Source organism: Panthera onca, chromosome B4, assembly GCF_046562875.1.
Source record: "Panthera onca isolate mPanOnc1 chromosome B4, mPanOnc1 haplotype 2, whole genome shotgun sequence".
In the NCBI taxonomy this organism is placed as follows: Eukaryota; Metazoa; Chordata; class Mammalia; order Carnivora; family Felidae; genus Panthera; species Panthera onca.
The window spans coordinates 116,939,994-116,958,349 of NC_138345.1; the positions used below are offsets into that span (position 1 = coordinate 116,939,994).

The 18,356-nt window shown below is 35.9% G+C and overlaps 2 protein-coding genes across 8 annotated transcripts in view; one reads left to right on the forward strand and one right to left on the reverse strand.

The window, feature by feature from the left end:
- The window catches only part of ELK3 (ETS transcription factor ELK3), a 67,880-nt gene extending 62,834 nt beyond the window's left edge, over positions 1–5,046 (forward strand). For all 3 annotated transcript variants that reach the window (XM_060656703.3, XM_060656702.3, XM_060656704.3), the window contains one exon: positions 2,740–5,046. In XM_060656703.3, coding sequence (XP_060512686.1) covers positions 2,740–2,838 — 99 coding nt within the window. In that variant the 3' untranslated portion in view covers positions 2,839–5,046. The remainder of the gene's footprint in view (positions 1–2,739) is intronic.
- Positions 5,036–18,356, reverse strand: part of CDK17 (cyclin dependent kinase 17) — a 115,599-nt gene continuing 102,278 nt past the window's right edge. For 3 of the 5 annotated variants that reach the window (XM_078449582.2, XM_078449580.2, XM_078449581.2), the window contains 3 exons: positions 16,088–16,130; positions 14,997–15,087; positions 5,036–13,693 (listed from right to left, as the gene is read on the reverse strand). In XM_078449582.2, coding sequence (XP_078305708.1) covers positions 13,578–13,693; positions 14,997–15,087; positions 16,088–16,130 — 250 coding nt within the window. In that variant the 3' untranslated portion in view covers positions 5,036–13,577. The remainder of the gene's footprint in view (positions 13,694–14,996; positions 15,088–16,087; positions 16,131–18,356) is intronic. The other 2 variants (XM_078449578.2, XM_078449579.2) reach the window with 2 other exon arrangements.

Below are 18,356 nucleotides of genomic sequence, written 5' to 3' on the forward strand. Positions count from 1 at the left end.
AATTTTCTAGCTGGGGACTAGATGGAGGCTCCAGGAAACAAGTGACACCTGAGCTGGGAAGAAAGGACAGGATTTTGGGTGAGAGAAAAGCACCTTCTAGATAATTTGCATGATTTGACTATGCAAGTACACAGTCTGTTCAGGAAGGGACTGGGTGACTGGAAAAGCAGCTGTGGGCCTTGAATAGTATGCTCAGAGTTTTCCACCTTAATCTCTTAAGTAACCATGGGAGGCTTTCTTAGCTGGAGACAGTGTAATAAAAATCTCTATTTTAAATATTTCTTATAGTTTATTTTGAGAGAACGAGCATGAGTGGGGGAGGGGCAGAGAGAGAGGAAGAGAGCAGGAATCCCAAGCAGGCTCCACGCTGTCAGCATGGAACCCGATGTGGGGCTCGAACTCATGAATCAAGAGATCATTACCCGAACCGAAGTCAGACACTTAACTGACTGAGCCACCTAGGTGCCCCTATATAATCTCTATTTTAGAAACATATTGCTGACAGCATGTGGAGAAAGGATTGAAGGGAGGGAAGGAAGAGATGAGAAAAATTTGTATTACTTCAAACACTGATGGGAAAATCATTTTTTAGATTATAGTGGAAATGGGAATATATTTAGAAGACATTCCAGGGGTAAAATTGAGAGGAAGACTTTTAGTTGGGTTTCAGGAGTAAGAAGTAGTGAAATTTAGGAAGAGACAAAGATTACTTTTGTATAAGAAGCTCACATTTTTTGAGGGCTACTATATGTTAGACATTGTTTAGAGTGCTTTTCGTGGCTTCTCATTTAATACAGTTGACCCTTGAACAATGTGGGGTTTAGGGGTGCTCACCCCCCCTTGCAGTTGAAAATCCATGTATAACTTCTGACTGTTCAAAAACATTAGCCTAATGTTGACCAGAAACCTTTCTGGTAACAGCTGACACATACTTTGCATGTTCCATGTATTACATGCTGTATGTATTCTTATAAAAAGTAAGCTAGGGAAAAGAAAATTGTAAGGAAAAGACGTTTACAGTATTATGCTGTTTGTTGAAAAAATTTGCAAACCTGTGTTGTTCAAGAGTCAGCTGTACTCCCAGTAGTTCTTTTTGAAAACCTAAGGAAACGAAGGCCCAGAGATGTTGCTCAGTTTACCCAAGACCGCATGTTAATAAGTAGCAAAACCTGGATTCAAGTTTAGGGTCATGCTCCTATCACCACTCTGACTGACTTGAGTGAGCACAGAATTGCAGGCTATTGGGGAAGACGCACTGATGGGGACATCTAACTGATGGCAGGAAATGACTGTTGAGTCCAGTATGGGAGAAAGGCAGGCAGAGGGTAAAGTTGGGGGAATGCTGCAACTTAAGAGAGTGGACGTGGGGAGTCAATAAAGATGAAACATGCCAGAAAAGCCAGGCAAGAGGAACTACAACTGAGGAGGGCAGAAATCAATAATATCTAGATTTAAACAGGAAGATTAACAAAACCAAAAGCTGACCAGTAAAATGGTCACAAACCAAAATGAGATAAGACTGCAAATAAGCTAAAGGAATGAAAATTCAACACCCGCTCTTCTTCCAGGGTCTATGCTAAAATCAAGTCAATGAGAATAGTAGTTAGGAGCATGGATCTTTTAAAAGAGTATAAGCTATATGTTTAATAGGTGTGATAACTCAGTTGAAATGGGTAAAATTCTACAAACAACTAAAATTCCAAAGTGTCAGAAAAGAAACAAATCCTTGAATATGTTAAATGACCATTAAGGAAACTGAAATAGTATTTAAAGAGCACCCCCACATGCTCTGTGGGGATAACCAAACTTACCTTACAGGATCCTAGATATCAACTGAAGTGACAACCACTGATAAACTGCAAGGCACCAGACATAAATTATTGAAATAGTTTGAAAATTGGACAAATCTATAAGTATTTATTGTACAGTACTTCTACCTTGTGCTAGGTTTTGCAGTTTGATATTCAGTATTGAAATTTAGTATTAACTTATCTAGACGAAATAGCAATTAAACTAGAAGATAGCCGGGAGATCGTTTTGACACCTATCATTCTGGACAATGAAAATCTAGTTATGCATAGTAATGTATTAAAGGGAGGCCTTTAATTATTCTTGTTCAGTTGGGAGTATAGTTGTGGTTATTTCTTTCAGACCTGAAAGTTGTTATCAAAGCCAGCTACCTTTATCCCATTTATCATCTTAGTTGCCAACAATGCAAAAATTAACTTTTTAAGTATTGTTACCGTGAAGTAGGATATTATTTGTCATTGTAATTAAAAAGAATACTTCCTCAGCCCCAAAATATATTCTTGCTTTCTAAGCCTTTTAAGGTAAAGTACTTATTTTTAATAGTTACTGAGAAGCATCTTTACAGTACTCTGGACAAACCATGGCCATTTTCAAAATACTATTAGAAGTTTTACATGAGAACCAGGTTGAGTGTGTTGTCTTGCAAATCAGCATTCTGAGTAGCTTGGAACCTTTTAAAAGTATTAGAACATGCTTTAGCAACATATATACATTTTTTTTTTTTCTAGTGGCCTAGGTATTTAATAATTAGGGAGATTTTCTGGGCCCTATTCTTTGCTCTGTGTAACCGTGATCTCATTCTGTAAAATAATTTGCAACCGACCTGTCTCCCAGGGGTGATCCACCGTGGTCTGTCTAGGAATGTAAAGAACTCAGGTTCTTCCCAATGGGTCTGCAATAATTATTTTAAAACTCTTTTGTTCCCTACAGTTTCCAACACTGCTTAATGGCCACATGCCAGTGCCAATCCCCAGTCTGGATAGAGCTGCTTCTCCAGTACTGCTTTCTTCGAACTCTCAGAAATCCTGATGACATCTGGCCACAATTAAAGACTTATTAACTGATGAGACAAATTTGTCCCCCTGGGCTAGTTTACCTGTGTCATGAGAAGGACATTGTGAAACCCTCTGTTAATTTGGTTTGCACTTTTCATAACATGGATGGTCTAGATTTATGTTAGCATTTTTAAAACTTTTTTTTTTTATATTCAAGTATATATGAAGATCTGTTTGGCATTAAGTGAATTTTAATGTTTTTGTTTTATATCTTCTTAGCTCTTAAGTGTTGAACACTGTTGACAGTGAAGAACTTTTCTTAATGGTTTTCAGTATAACTAATAAGGATGTGAAGCTTTTTTTCTCTTTAATTCCGCATATGCTGAACTATGCTTATAGACACTATAACCAGCTGTGCCTTCCTTTGCATTTAGTTTTATGTAAATGATTTATATATTTTTTAGTATTAAGAGAAAATGTTTGAAAGACAAAAATTAGTATCAAACAGCTCTCTAGTAGAATTTCATTATTTTCCACAAGTAGGCAACATGAAAGCATATTCATATTTTTCCTTTTCGCTTTCAATTGTATAAGAATTGCCTTAGAACCTCTTTTGAACTGAAATTCAGTAAATGTCCAAGTTAATGTTTTTATAAAATAAACTAAGCCATATTTAGAAAATAAACATTCATAAAAGAAAATGTTCTAAAGTGCATTTTTTAAAAAATGAACTTTGAAAGGCTAGCCACCTAGCTGTTTACAATCTTTTAGACTCCTCCCAAGCATAAACCGGAGATGGAAATCTACATCAAGTTCACTCTACCCATGGCCTTGAAATATCTATGTAAGCATGTTCTTATTTCAAAAAATCAGCTGTGGTTCTCCCAGTTTCCCTAGAGAATCACACCCCTGATATATTTCCTGTACCATTATGAGTTAGGGTAAACCCCTACAACCATAATTAACATTTAAAACACCTATGCTTTGGAAGAGGCTCACAGACAACAATTTTAGAACACCAAGTATCTTCATGTGTATAGGCATAGCCTTGCCTATGAAACTGAGAGGTAGAATACATTGCTTTATGTATTACTAAGTTTACGGGGAGAATGAAGGAAACTGGATACAAGAAATATAAAACTCTTCAGGAACCTCATCATTATGGAACTGAATTAGTAACAATTTGGAGCACTCAGCAGTTAACTCTCTTGTGTAGCACAGTTTAGAGCAGTGATAACAGAAACATCAGGCACCACTCTAAGGCACTGTTCTGTACACGAGGTAGGAAAATTCTAATGTGGAGAGAACTGGAAAGTGTCCGGCACTTTCGATTCAAGATCAGATTATCATCCTGAACTATAAGTAACCAATTTGAAATATGGCTAAATAACTGACTCCAAAGTAGGTGTTAAGTGGCAAGGATTATGAAAAAGCATAAAAAATAAAGCTTGTAAAAACACATTTCTGCAATTTTCTAAAAATCTTGAGATTTTTCAATTGGAATTAAGCATCTCTGTACATCTCCAATATACAACTCTGGATATAAATTCCAAAATCCACAGACACTACTGTCACTCCCTCATAGGCTGAGGAAAATTCTGTACTAAAATAAAAGAGCTGGTCTGGGGAACTGAGATGTACCCAACATGAAATGCTACAGGTAGAGGGGGCCTTTGAGAATGCTTCTCACCACTGTCTCCACATAAGGCAATTACACAAACAACTGGGAGCTGCCTGAGGCCACACAGCTCATTAAAGATAGAACAGTGACTAGTGCTCAGTCCAGTTATGCTTTTCCACTCCTGGCTGTAACTAACTACTGGCCCCAAGCTCTATGTTAGAACATTAAAAACAATTCATCGGATAAGTGAAGAACATACCCCAAATGGAAGATTCTTACAGAGAAAGTTAATCAATGTACAAAAACTTCAACCAAAAATATTTTTAAGTGTATATGCTGATTGGAAATATTCAAATGACTATAAACCCAATTCCTATATTTCCTTCCTTGAAATACTATGGACTCTAGCTGTTTATTAGAAACGGAAAAACACCATAATTTTTATGGATCAGAAAACTATGACACAAATAGAGAATTGGAGGTATTGAAATGTAACTCTTATAGCTCTGCCTCATTCTGTGTGTGTGTGTGTGTGTGTGTGTGTGTGTGTGTGTGTGTGTGTTTTAACAGTTATTTTAGAGAATAGATTTCAAAGAACATATTAAATAACTTTTTCCTTTTTATTGTCTGCTTGATCAGTGTTAAACTACTACTATAGTAAGGTTTTATAGAACTATAACCTAAACGTTGGTCTCTTTGTACACACCTTTTCTATGAGTGCATATCTTCATTCACTTTCATATATGTATCAATTTTACTATTGTTTTTGTTCAATAAATACTTTGTGATAAAAGGTGCAAGGAGGCAAGTGGGTTGGTTTACTTCCATTTACTTGGAACGATCCAAATTTTGCTTTTCTATATGGGTAAGAGCTGAAAAATAAGTCCTGGCCTCTAGCCTCAAATATGATACATCAAAACATGCTATTGTATATATAATCTGCTTCAAAGAGATATTTAATGAAACAATTATTGAGGTTGAATTGGTGAGGGTTGGGGAGGAGAAAGGGTTTGAAAAGTGGTCCCCTCATCTTTTAAATCTTATGGTTTACCAATTATTCTACACTGAATGATAGGGTAGGTGATGAGGAAGGGAAAAAAACAAATGATCATTTCTTTTAGCTGCAACTAATATCATACTCAATGGTAACTGAAAGTGTTTTCCCCTAACATAAAGAACAAGGATACTCTCTGTTGCCAATTCTACTTCAACACAGTACCGAAAGTCCTAACCAAAGTTAATTAGGCAAGAAAAATAAATCCAAATTATACAGGATCTCTATTCATAGAAGACATCGTGTTACATGTAGAAAACCTTAAAGAACCCACAAAAAAAAGTTAATAACGTCAGCAAAATTATAGGACACAAAACAAAACAAAAATCATTTGTATTTCTACACACTAGCAAATGAAAAATTCAGAAAAGAAAATAATTCTGTCTACAATAACATCAAAAAGAATACAATACTTAGGAATAAAATTCATCAAGGAGGCACAAGACTTATATACTGAAAAACTACAAAACATTGCTAAAAGAAATTAAAGACATCCTGCATTTATGGACTGAAAGATTTAATATTAAGATCACAGAACTCCCAAATTAATCTACAGAGTCAATCAATGCAATTCCTATCACAATCCCAATGGCGTATTTCCTCAGAAATAGAAAAATCCCATCCTAAAATTTATATGGAATTTCAAGGGACCCTGAATAGCCAAAACATTGAAAAAAAAAGAACAGAGTTGGGGGACTCACTTCTTGATTTCAAAATTTACAAAGCTACAATCAAAACACTGGTACTGGCCAAAAGAGATACAGACCAGTAAAACAGAATAAACTCTCACATTTATGGCCAACTGACTTAACAAGGGTGCCAAGACCATTTAATGGGAAAAGGATAGTCTTTTTAACAAACAGTGCAGGGAAAACTAGACATTCACATGCAAAAGAATGAAGTTAGATCCAAACTTCACACTACATGCAAAAATGAACTCAAAGCCCTAAATGTAAGCATTAAAACTATAAGAATATTAAAACAGAGGAAAATATTCATGATCTTAAATTTGGCAGTAGTGTCTTACATATATCACCAAGAGCAGAAAAAAACAAAACAAAAAAAAAAAGATACACTGAACTTCTTTAAAATGAGAAGTCCTGGGATTCCTGGGTAGCTCTGTCAGTTTGGCATCTGACTCTTGATTTCAGCTCAGGTCATGATCTCATGCTTTGTGGGTTCAAGCCCTGCATCGAGCTCTGCACTGACGAGAAGCCTGCTTGGGACTCTCTCTGCCCCTCCCCCACGTGCTTGTGCGAGTACATTCTCTTTCAAAAATGAACTCTAAAAAAAATAAAAAGTCTTGTGTATCAAAAGGATGCTTTCAAGAAAGTAAAAAACCCACAGAAGAAAATAACTGCTAATCATATCTCTAATGAGTCTAATATCTAGAATATATAAAGAACTACACAGCTTTCTGACCCAACTCACCACCATCAACAACACAATTTCAAAATGGGTAATAGACTTGAATAGAGTTTTCTCCAAAGCAAATATACAAATGGCCAATAAGAACATGAAGAGATGCGCAACATCCTTACTCGTTCGGGAAATGCAAATCAAAAAAGCACAATAAGATACCAAGTCATACGTACTATAATGAATATAATAATTTGTTTAAAAAAGGAACAGAAGTGTTGGTAAAAATGAGCAATTAGAACTCTTATATATTACTATTAGGAATGTAAAATGGTACAGTCATCATGGAAAATTGTTTGATGGTTCCTCAAAAAGGTAAATATAGATTATGCATGACCCAACAATTCCCACTCCTAGGTATTTAAGCTCAAAGAAATGAAAACAAGGACCCAAACATATGCTTGTACACCCATACTCAGGACAGCATTATTCAGAAAAGCCCAAAAAATGGGGAAAAGTCAGTGTGAAATCAACAGATGAATGTTTAAACAAAATGCTGCATATTCACAGATTATTATTCAGATATGAAGAGAAATAACATTCTGATACATGGTACAACATGGATAAAACTTGAAAACATCATCTTAAGTGAATGAAATACGGCACAAAAGGGTGAATGTGGTATAACTCAATGTATATGAAATATCTGCAAAGGCAAATTCAGACACAAAAAGTACAGGCCTACCATGGGTGCAAAGGCATGTAACTCTTGATCTCAGGGTTGTGTGAGCCCCATGTTGAGTGCAGAGATTACTTAAGTAAATAAATAAAAAAGAAAAGTACAGGCATACCTTGGAGATACTGCAAGTTCAGTTCCAGTCTGTTGTAATGAAGCAAATACCATAATAAAGTGCATCAAGTGAATTTTTTGGTTTCCCAGTGCATATAAAAATTATGTATAGGGGCGCCTGGGTGGCTCAGTTAAGCCTCCGACTCTTGATTTTGGCTCAGGTCATGATCCCATGGTTCATGAATTTGAGCCCCACATCGGGCTCTGCATCATCAGTGCAGATTCTCTCTCTCTCTCTCTCCCCCCTTCTCTCTCTGCCCCCTCCCCTGCTTGTGCGCTATCTCACTCTCTCAAAATAAACTTAAAAAAAAAATTATGTTTATGCTATACTGTAGTCCATTAAGTTGTACAATAGCATTATGTCTAAAAAAAGTGTGCATAGACTTTTGTTAAAAAATACTTTATTGCTAAAAAACTGCTAACCAGCATCTGAGTGAACTTTCAGTGTGTCATAGTCATTTCACCAGTGGAGGGTCCTGCCCGAATGTTGATGGCTCCTGATTGATCAGGGTGGTGGTTGCTAAAGGCAGGGGGGAGACTGTGGTGACTTTTTTTTTTTTTTTAATTTTTATTTATTTTTGAGAGAGAGAGACAGACACACCGTGAGTAGGGGAGGGGCAGAGAGAGAGGGAGACACAGAATCTGAAGCAGGCTCCAGGCTACGAGCTGTCAGCACAGAGCCCGATGCAGGGCTTGAACTCACGGACTGTGAGATCATGACCTGAGCTGAAGTCAGACACTTAACCGACTGTGCCATCCAGGTGCCCCCCTCCCTGCCCTTTTTTTAGACTGTGGCGATTTCTTAAAATAAGACAACAACAGAGTCTACTGAAACGATGGGGTCTCTTCCTTTCATGTCGTTTGATAGAATTTTACCCACAGAACTTCTGTCAAAGCTGGAGTCATCTTAAACCCTGATACTGTTTTATCAACTAAGTTTATGTGATATTCTAAATCTTTCGGTGTCATTTCAACAATCCTCACAGCATCTTCACTAGGAGTATATTCCATCTCAAGAAATTGCTTCCTTTGTTCATCCACAAGAAGTAACTTCCCATCATTAAAATTTTATCATGAAACTGCAGCAATTCAGTCACATCTTCAGGCTCCATTTCTAGTTCTAGTTGTCTTGCTATTTCCACATTTGCAGCTGCCTCCTCCACTGAAGTTTTGGAATCAGCTTCTGCCAAACTCCTGTTGATATTTTGACCCCTCCCATGAATCACACACATGTTCTTAATGACACCTAGAATGGTGAATCTTTTCCAGAAGGTTTTCCATTTATTTTGGCCAAATCCATCAGAATCACTATCTATGGCAGCTATAGACTTACAAAATGTATTTTTAAGGAGTAAGACCTGAAAGCCCAAATTACTCCTTGATCCATGGGCTGCAGAACTGATGTTAAGAGGCAAGAAAACAAGATTTACCTTGGTTGTATATCTCCATCAGAGCCCTTGGGTGACCAGGTGCATTTTCAATGAACAAGAACATCTTGAAAAATTTTTTTCTAAACAGGCTTAAAATATTCAGATCATGCTGTAAACAGATATGATGTCATCCAGGCTCTGTTGTTCCACTGACAGAACATAGGGAGAACAGATTTAGCCTAATTCTTAAGGGCCCTATGGTTTTCCGTATGGTCAATGAGCACAGCTTCAACTTAAAGTCATCAGCTGCATTAGTCTCTAATAAGAGAGTCAACCTATCTTTTGAAGCTTTGAAGCCAAGCACTACTACTTGTCCTTTTTAGCCAGGAGAGTCCTAGATGGCATCTTCTTCCAAGAGAAGGCTGCTGTGCCTACATTGAAAATCTGTTTAACACAGCCACCCCCATTAATTACCTTGCTAGTTCTTCTGGATAACTTGCTGCCGCTTCTACATCGGCACCTGCTGCTTCATCTTGCACTTTTACGTTATGGAGACAGCTTCTTTTCTTAAACCTCATGAACCAACCTCCCTTAGCTTCAAATTGTTCTTCTGCAGCTTCTTCACCTTTTTCAGCCTTCACAGAATTGAAGAGAGTTAGGACTTTGTTCTGGATTAAGCTTTGGTTTGAGGGAATGCCGTGGCTGATTTGATCTTCTACCCAGACCAATAAAACTTTCTCCACATCAGCAATAAGGCTGTTTCACTTTCTTATCATTTATGCGTTCACTGGAGTAGCTCTATTAATGCCCTTCAAGAGCTGTTCCTTTGCATTCACAACTTGGCTAACTGGACCAAGAGGCCTAGCTTTCAGCCTATGCTGGCTTTTGACATGCCTTCCTGATTAAGCTTAAATCATTTCAAAGCTTTTGATTTAAACTCAGAAATGTGACTTTTCTTTCACTTGAACACTTAGAGGCCACTGTAGGGTAATTAATTGTCCTAATTTCTGTACTGTTGTGTCTCAGGGAATAGGGAAGCCTGAGGAGAGGGAGAGAGATGGGGGAACAGCCTGTTGGTGGAGCAGTCGGAACACACAACATTTATCATTTATTAAGTTCACTGTCTTACATGGGTGTGATTTGTGACACCCCAAAACAATTACAATGGTAATATCAAGGATCACTAATCGCAAATCACCATAATAAATATAATAATAAAACTTGAAATATTACAAGAATTACCAAATGTAGCACAGAGACATGGAGTGAGCAAATGCAGTTGGAAAAATGGCGCCCACAGACTTGCTCAATGCAGGGTTACGACAAACCTTCAATTCATTAAGAAAAACACAGTATCTGCAAAGCGCAATAAAGTGCAGTGCAGTAAAATGAGTTATGCCTACACATTAAAGGTTACGGGGGGCTGTGGGGAGGGGGAAATGGGGTGGTTGTTCTTAATGGGTATAGAATTTCTATTTGGAGAGATGAAAAATTATGGAAAAAGACAGTGTAAATGCTGTACAATACTCTAATCAATGCCACCAAATTGTATACTTACAATGGGTAAAAAAAATGGCAAGATAAAAAAAAAATAGTAAAAACAGAAGCAAAAAAAACCAGCCTCAACCTCATGAATTGTCCTGGGCCCAAACGACAAATTATTATAACATGTTAACAAGTAGTCTTTCAAATATAATAAAGCACCAGATAGAATGGAACGACTTCTACACACCTAGAGTGACATATTCAATGTGTGTTAATAGCATCATTTGGAAGGAAAACAAAAACGCATCCTCTCTTACCTTTAAAACCATGTCAGTTTAAGATGAATCATAAGTGTTCAAGGTTCAAAATCTCTACATTTCAATTCTCTTCATTGCAAAGTTTTCAGGATCTGAATGGTGGTGCTCAAGTATCAAAAAAAAATACCAAATTCCTTAATAAAATGAAGAAACATCCCTAGGACTTCCTAGGAAGAAGAATTTTATATAACTACTGGATATATTTTTTCATGTTTTATCTGCAAGAATATCAAACTTATGGATAAATACATAAAATTTGCAAAACATTTTTGTAACCTATAAAATGAAAAATGTGACAACTTTATAATTGAAGGGTGCTATCCTATAAAATTATGGTAGAGATTACTAAATGAACGGCCAGCACAAATATAAATTAAATATCATTACTGACACAGTGAGACTTCATTCTCTTAAAAATGAAACCCATAAAGGAAAATGATCCCGTTCTGCACAGCCTTCTTCCCCCAGAAAGAACGGTGACTCAACAAAACCACATTTTAACAACATGAAGATCTTGTTATTATAAATTTCAAAACAAAATGGAGGAATTTCCACATAATATTTATAACCTTCAAAGTACAATATTAATACATGTCTGTCAGTTAGAAATAACAGCAGTTTGTTAGGCTACAGGGTTTAACATAAAACCAATTTACAAATGTGAAAAGCAGTAGTGGTCCAATATTCACCATTACACATGAATCTGTTTCTTCCAGAAAATTTTTTTTAAAAATTAAAATTTCTGTCTCATGAAATATTAAAATAACACCCAAACATGCCACAATCACTATTCACAAATAAAGTTAAAATGAAATATACAAAAATTCACTTAATACTGTTAAATAACAATAAACTACAAGATTTCCTGAACAGAAATGGTAGGACCCCTGAATGTTTTACAGTGAATATCAGGAAAAAAATTAAGTTATGATTATTTTCATGATATATAAGCCAAAAATTTACATGACCATTTCAAAATATACCAATTAAGATTTGTAGTTTGTAAGATGCACTAAACAAATAGTCCTTAAAAGTTAACACAAATGCTTAAAACACTTACCAACACCAAGGCGTGTTTATGATGTTCAAAGAGATGCATAATTGAAACTGTAATATTTACTATCTCTGATAAACACATTAATACCTACAATGCTTTAAAACAATCCTCAGTTCTCCTTTCTATCATTTGTATTTATCATGGCTCATTTCAAAGACATATTACAGCTTTTAGCTGATTCCAAGTGAATGTTATTAAAACACACGCATATAGACAGCCCCCAAATGAAATAAATGGCTCCCCCCAAAAGTATCATCCTTTCTAATAAAAGAACTGTATTTAAAATGAAAACAAGACCTCACATATTTCACTGGACTTGTATGGTTTAGTTTTAACTAAATTAAAGCACAATGTAAAATAGGTAAGTGTATTAGTATACACATATCCAATAATATGCAGTAAATATTTCTAAAATGAGGCAAGGTAAAAATAAATAATTTTGGTGCTTTAAATTACTGGTATCTAATGTGAGATCCCCATGTCAGGTATTCACTTGCTTGAATCAACCTCTGCATCACATGCTTTCCTAAACATGATGTACTCATCAATTTTTTAGCTACTCTATTTGCTGATGTTCAATGAAAGATTATACAGCATGAACTTAGAGTGTTCAAGATGGCTCACTTATTTTACTGTTAAGCAAAGCTAAACTTACATTCCAGGAAACACTGCAGTTTAATTTTAAAAACAAACAAGAAATGCAGCAGTAAAACAATTCGTGGGGAGAAACAGATGCATTCACATCTAATAAAGCCACTGCAACTTCTTCAGGCATTTAACTGTTGTGTTAAATAAACAGACAGTAGTTATTTAGCAGCAATGATTCCGCAATAAATAATGCACTGTGTTTCTCAGTCCTGCACAAAAATTGCAGCTACAGTTACATCAATAGCTGTAACCTACTGGCTCTAATGGCAGAGAAGACCTTAAAACCAACTGTACAAAAAAATTGTCACACTGTGACAACAAATATAAAAACAATCTGTAGGTCTGAAATAAAAAGACTCCACTGTGAAGAGGACAGTGTAGACAAACGGAGATTCCAAGTCCACCAAAAGAAATAATTGCCTTCAGATCTGAGTCCTTGATTGATAAGAAAGGCTGGGGGCTGGGCTTGAAACCATGTTATCAGACTTAAAAGAGCATGCTCTGTCTTCTGTTCTTCCCATGTCCTAAAATATAAAGTCATTTTATGAGGCAGTTCAAGGTTCAGTTTTATCCCACATACAGTATTTGGTGACTCTAGGAAGCTAATGTTCCCACCAGCAAAAACTAATCTTCCACGTAAGAGTGATCAGCACTGTCTGAAATGACCCTTTTGTTGATGGGGTCAGTCTACAGCTTCTATGCTTCGAAGTGATGAACCTGATGACTAGGGAAGCATAAGATGTGTCTTCTGCCTCAGGTACCAGGAATGGCGTGTGCAGTGATCAAGCCAGGCCACTTGTAAAAGGTCTTTGTGCCATCTGCAGCTTTCAGGATCCCTGACTTGACTGAGTCAGATTTCTCTCTGAAGAATTACTGAGCTGCCCACATCATACAGAAAAGTGAGTACGTGCAATGCTAAACATACAGTTGTGGAATGCACTGTACATTGGTTTTTACATCAATAATTTTACTGATCAATTTATAAACCAAAAACTTAGTTCCACGCAAAATTTCATGATCGACACGTGAAATGGTTTATGACAAACACACCTGTCTCTGGATAAGAAGAATTTCGAAAACCCGGGTCCTTTTGCAACTGAATCTCTTTCAAACTGAATATTGATACACCTAAAATGCACAGACAAAAACTATCAGGTAAAGGTCTGACATTATTAAAACAAATATAATCCAGCTATCGACAGAATTGTTTAAAAATGTATACTGATTCAACATGAAACATTTATGCTACATTCACAAGGTTACAGCCTTGCTGAACTATTTTTCCCCTTTGTCCCAATGTTTTGAGTAGAAAACCAACAAAATAATCTCCCCTCAGAACTTTTCCCCCACAATTCTGCTTTGAGTCACACTTCCACTGTATGTTTCTCTTCGAGTATGTACATACAGAGAATATACACTGTCTATTTCTAGGACCTACTGGGGTTGAGGAGACCTAATCAAAAGGCACTACTTGGTTTTTATTCTCTCTGCCTTTATCTGTCTTCTTATGATGGCATGAAGGTATCAGGGCCTCAGACTATCTTCAGATTTTCAGAGAAAAATAAGAAATAGGTTTGTATAACCATAATTGCCTACCTCAAATTGCCAACCATAATTGCCTGATATTAACAATGAAATGTAAGTATCATCTTAAAAACACTTGTAATTCTCTTTTCATTTCCAATCTTTCTTTTTCCAATCTTTCTCATTTCCGATCTCTGCCAGAGAGGTAGTCTTTCATTAAAAAATATCCAGTAAGCTCTAAGTTAAAAGTCTTAAGGATTCTTGATTCCAAACAGCAAATCTCAGTTCCTAAATATTCTAATTCTCCATTCACCTTACTCAGTTTTAAAGCAAAATGTTGAGGTAATTTTTAAAAAGGATCTTATAAGTAAGATGAAGCGGTCACCTCAGGCATGAGAAATCAGCTCTTTTAGTGACTAACAATATGCTCACCACTGTCACAAGGATAGTAAAGTTAGAGTGACCACAGCAAAGAAAAATCATCTTTATATCTTGAAAATGAAATCTACTTTCACAAGGAAACAATCGTATGTTTTGCTCCATTACTCTTTGCCTGAAATCCATTTTTAGAAACTCTGAATCGAAGAAATCTAGATTGGGCCTAATGACAATGTCTATCATCAGATGGCATTTTCCAATTTAAGTCCAGTAAGATTAATAACCCATGTCTAAGTACTATTGATTTCTTACAAAGCAGTGGCAATGTGCTCAGTGTTAAAAGAAATAAATTAAAACATAGGCAAAGAAGACATACACTTCCCTTCAAGGAATTCTGATGTACTTACAAAAATAGTTAAAATTTTAGGCTTAAAAACCAACAATCTCTTCCCAAACCCCTAATTTACCACCCAGTCTCCTACCCTGGACAAATGAAAATGGGAGATGGGGACTTTAGAATTTCTCTTACTTTCAGGTAAAGTATGTATTCTTGGTCCCAGACTTCGAAAGTACACATGCTTCATGGCCTCTTCTGCTGAAACCCTTTTCTTAGATTCATACTGTGAAAAAGCAAAGAACTGCTTCATTAACTTTTTCTCTAAACATCATGAGGGGAGGTAGATTAGCATGTAGAGCTAATAAGATGATTTAATACAATGACTGTTTTTTAAGAACCAACTTGGATTACATCAGATATACTCTAATGTGAGTACTACTGCGATTATGTAGTAATGACTTTATCTAGTTCCAAATTTCCAAGATGAAGTTAAATCTTCACTTTTATAAAAACTTAGACTTCCCGTATTTTCTTAAGTGATGAAAAATTAAAATACCCGACCTTTGGTGTTACTTTTCCTCATGAACACCAAAGTATCATTGGAAATATGCCCAATACTTTTATGACAGATATTATTAAATTACCTACTGGATACCCATTTCCCTTTGTTCCTTGATGAGATAACCTAAATTTGTCTAAGGTGTCCATGCTTCCAAGTCCAACAGATCAACGTGAACCATGACTATTCTAAGTTTAGGCTAATTATGATAATCTTGCTCCCCAATTCCCACCCTCTCTTACAATTAATGTTCTGGCCAACGAGACTTATGAAGAAGCCTTGCAGGGGTTTCTGGAAAAGCCTTTGCTTTCCAGATACAAGAGGACTATTATGGCTGACACCCTTATCCTCTCTCTTCTTCCTGCTTTGAATAGAAGATATGAATGGTATTTGTAGGTGCAGCAGCCTGTAAGGCAGTAAGTATAAGGAAAAGAAAGAGAACATAAATTACAGACAACATGCCCTTGACATAGTTTTGATGCCAGAAGGTGACAACCTCAGACCATTCTAGGGCACAAGAGACCCAGACACATAAGGTGAAACCATTATTTTTTATTATTATTATTATTATTATTATTATATCTAAGCATATGATTTAAGCATGCCAGATACTACCATAAATAATCTTATTTAATGGTCATGACAGATATTTAAGGGAGGTATTCCTGATCCCATTCTACAGATGCAGAAACTGAGGCTTAACAATTACAAAGATGTAACTTACCTGAAGAAATTTTGTTATCAGCTCGATTCCTTCAGAGTCTAACCTAAAACAACAAAAAAGTGGCAATTTATTCTTTTATCTTAGCTGACAGTAACTTTTCAAATAAAACTATTTTCCAAGTGTTTTAATCTGCAAACATTAAGTGCTCTACAATAACCATTCTTTTTGCTTTCAAAAGACTCAAAAGTGCTACACTTAAGACTTATCTTGCCACTTGTTGAAGAAGAAAATATAAAAAACTAGGTTCCAATTCAAATTTTCCATAATGAAGAACAAATCAGATTACTAAAGTTTTTTTTAAAAAGCACTATTCTGTCTCAAAGTAATCTCTATTATCAGGAAAGCTTAAGTAAAGTGTATCATTTTCATAGTGTTCTACGAAAGGCAAGCTACAACAGCATCATTTTCTTATTATATAGGTGAAAAAAGAAACAAGTGACCCCAAAATGTGTCACTGTGGTTCACAATAAACACAGATGACTCATTCGACATATTTTTACACAACAGTCTACTAAGAACTAGGTACTAGAAGCTACGAAGTTCAATTTATTTTTTTGAGACAGAGTGCGAGGGAGAAAACACCTGTGAATCAGGGAGAGACGGAGAGAGAATCCCAAGCAGGCACCATTCTGTCAGCGTAGAGCCCAATGTGGGACTTGAACTCAAGAATCGTGAGATGGTGACCTGAGCTGAAATCCAGAGTTGGGACGCTGAACCAACTAAGCCACCCAGGCACCCCTATAAAGTTCAACTGCCTTAATAACATCATAAAACTTAATTAAAAATTAGAGCTACACATGTAGAATTTAAGAAACAAAACAGGTGAACATAGGTGAAGAGAAAAAAAACTAAGGGAGGCAAACCCTAAGAGACTCTTAACTATAGAGAACAAACTGAGGGTTGCTGGTGGGGAGGTAGTTGGGGAATGGACCATTAAGGAGGGAACCTGTTGTGATGAGCACTGGGTGTTGTATGTACATGATTAATCACTAAATTCTATGCTTGAAACCAGTATTACCCTATATTTTTACTGGAATTTAAATAAAAACTTAAATAAATCAATAAATGAAAAATAAAAAAAAAATTAGAGCTACAAAACCAATGAAGCCATCGATAAAGACAGATAATTATAGTGATGATATTCATATAATGAGCAGTAGAGGGTTTGGGGACTATCTTAATGGGATAATCTCTTGATCAGAAACCATAGGTTCTATTCTGCACTGCCTTTCACTGGCAATATATTTTCCCCAAGTGCTCTTAGTGGGTTCCATGGATGCTATGGCCTAGACATTCTCCAGACTCTTCTAATCCTTTGTAGTTTGCCATTCTGACAGATATCCAGAGCTCCTTGGGCACAAACTAGGGGTTAAGGTCATGGAGAACCTGCTTTAAAGAAGAGCTTCAACTTTCTGCACTGGACATTACAATAGAAGCAACGTATAAGTGACAAAAATAGGATTTATGCTACTCAGAAGGAAGAGACACACACAAAAAGCCCCGCACATATTATTCTTCCTAAGAAAGTCTACTTAGAATGTTATTAGTTGCTATAGTAACAATAAGAACATCAATTCACATAAGTACTTTAAAAATATTTTTGGTATCTGAATTTGTTTTTCTACTCTCTCTAGCTTGAGAACAAATGGAATTAGAGCAAGTATGTTATACTGTCAGCAATGAGAATGGCTTTGATTAAAATAGACATTGACCTTATTTGGTACCTGGGTGTACTCTTTGATTTTTCTAAGGAAAGATGAAAAAATATAGTCAAAGGGGTTATTCTCTGCTACATACTGAAAATTTAATAATTCCATAAATAAAAATTTCTGACTGACATTTTAATGGGGGTTTTAAATGGATCTGGGGATAGATCTGAGAAGAAATTTTAATGAAATGGCCAACATTTAGGATATGAGGGGTCAGAAAGAGTTTACATTCCTCAAATACAAATTAGGTCATTAACATTGGCCAAATACTGACAGGTCATCTTGTGTCCGAGTCAAGATTTTACTTATAACACTTCCTTAGATTTTTGTAAGTAAATATAGAATAATCCCATACAAAGCAAAACAGAAGTTTCATCATGGTCTTCATGGTATTGAAAAAGACATTAACCAATGTCTTCTTTCTGAGAAATGAAATAACCTACATAAACTCTAGAATTCTAATACAGTTGCTTTAATATTCATTTTATTTATAGCTCAATTCTGTGATTTACATATCTTGATATCTGAATTATAAAATTAATCTGACACAAGGGAGGAAG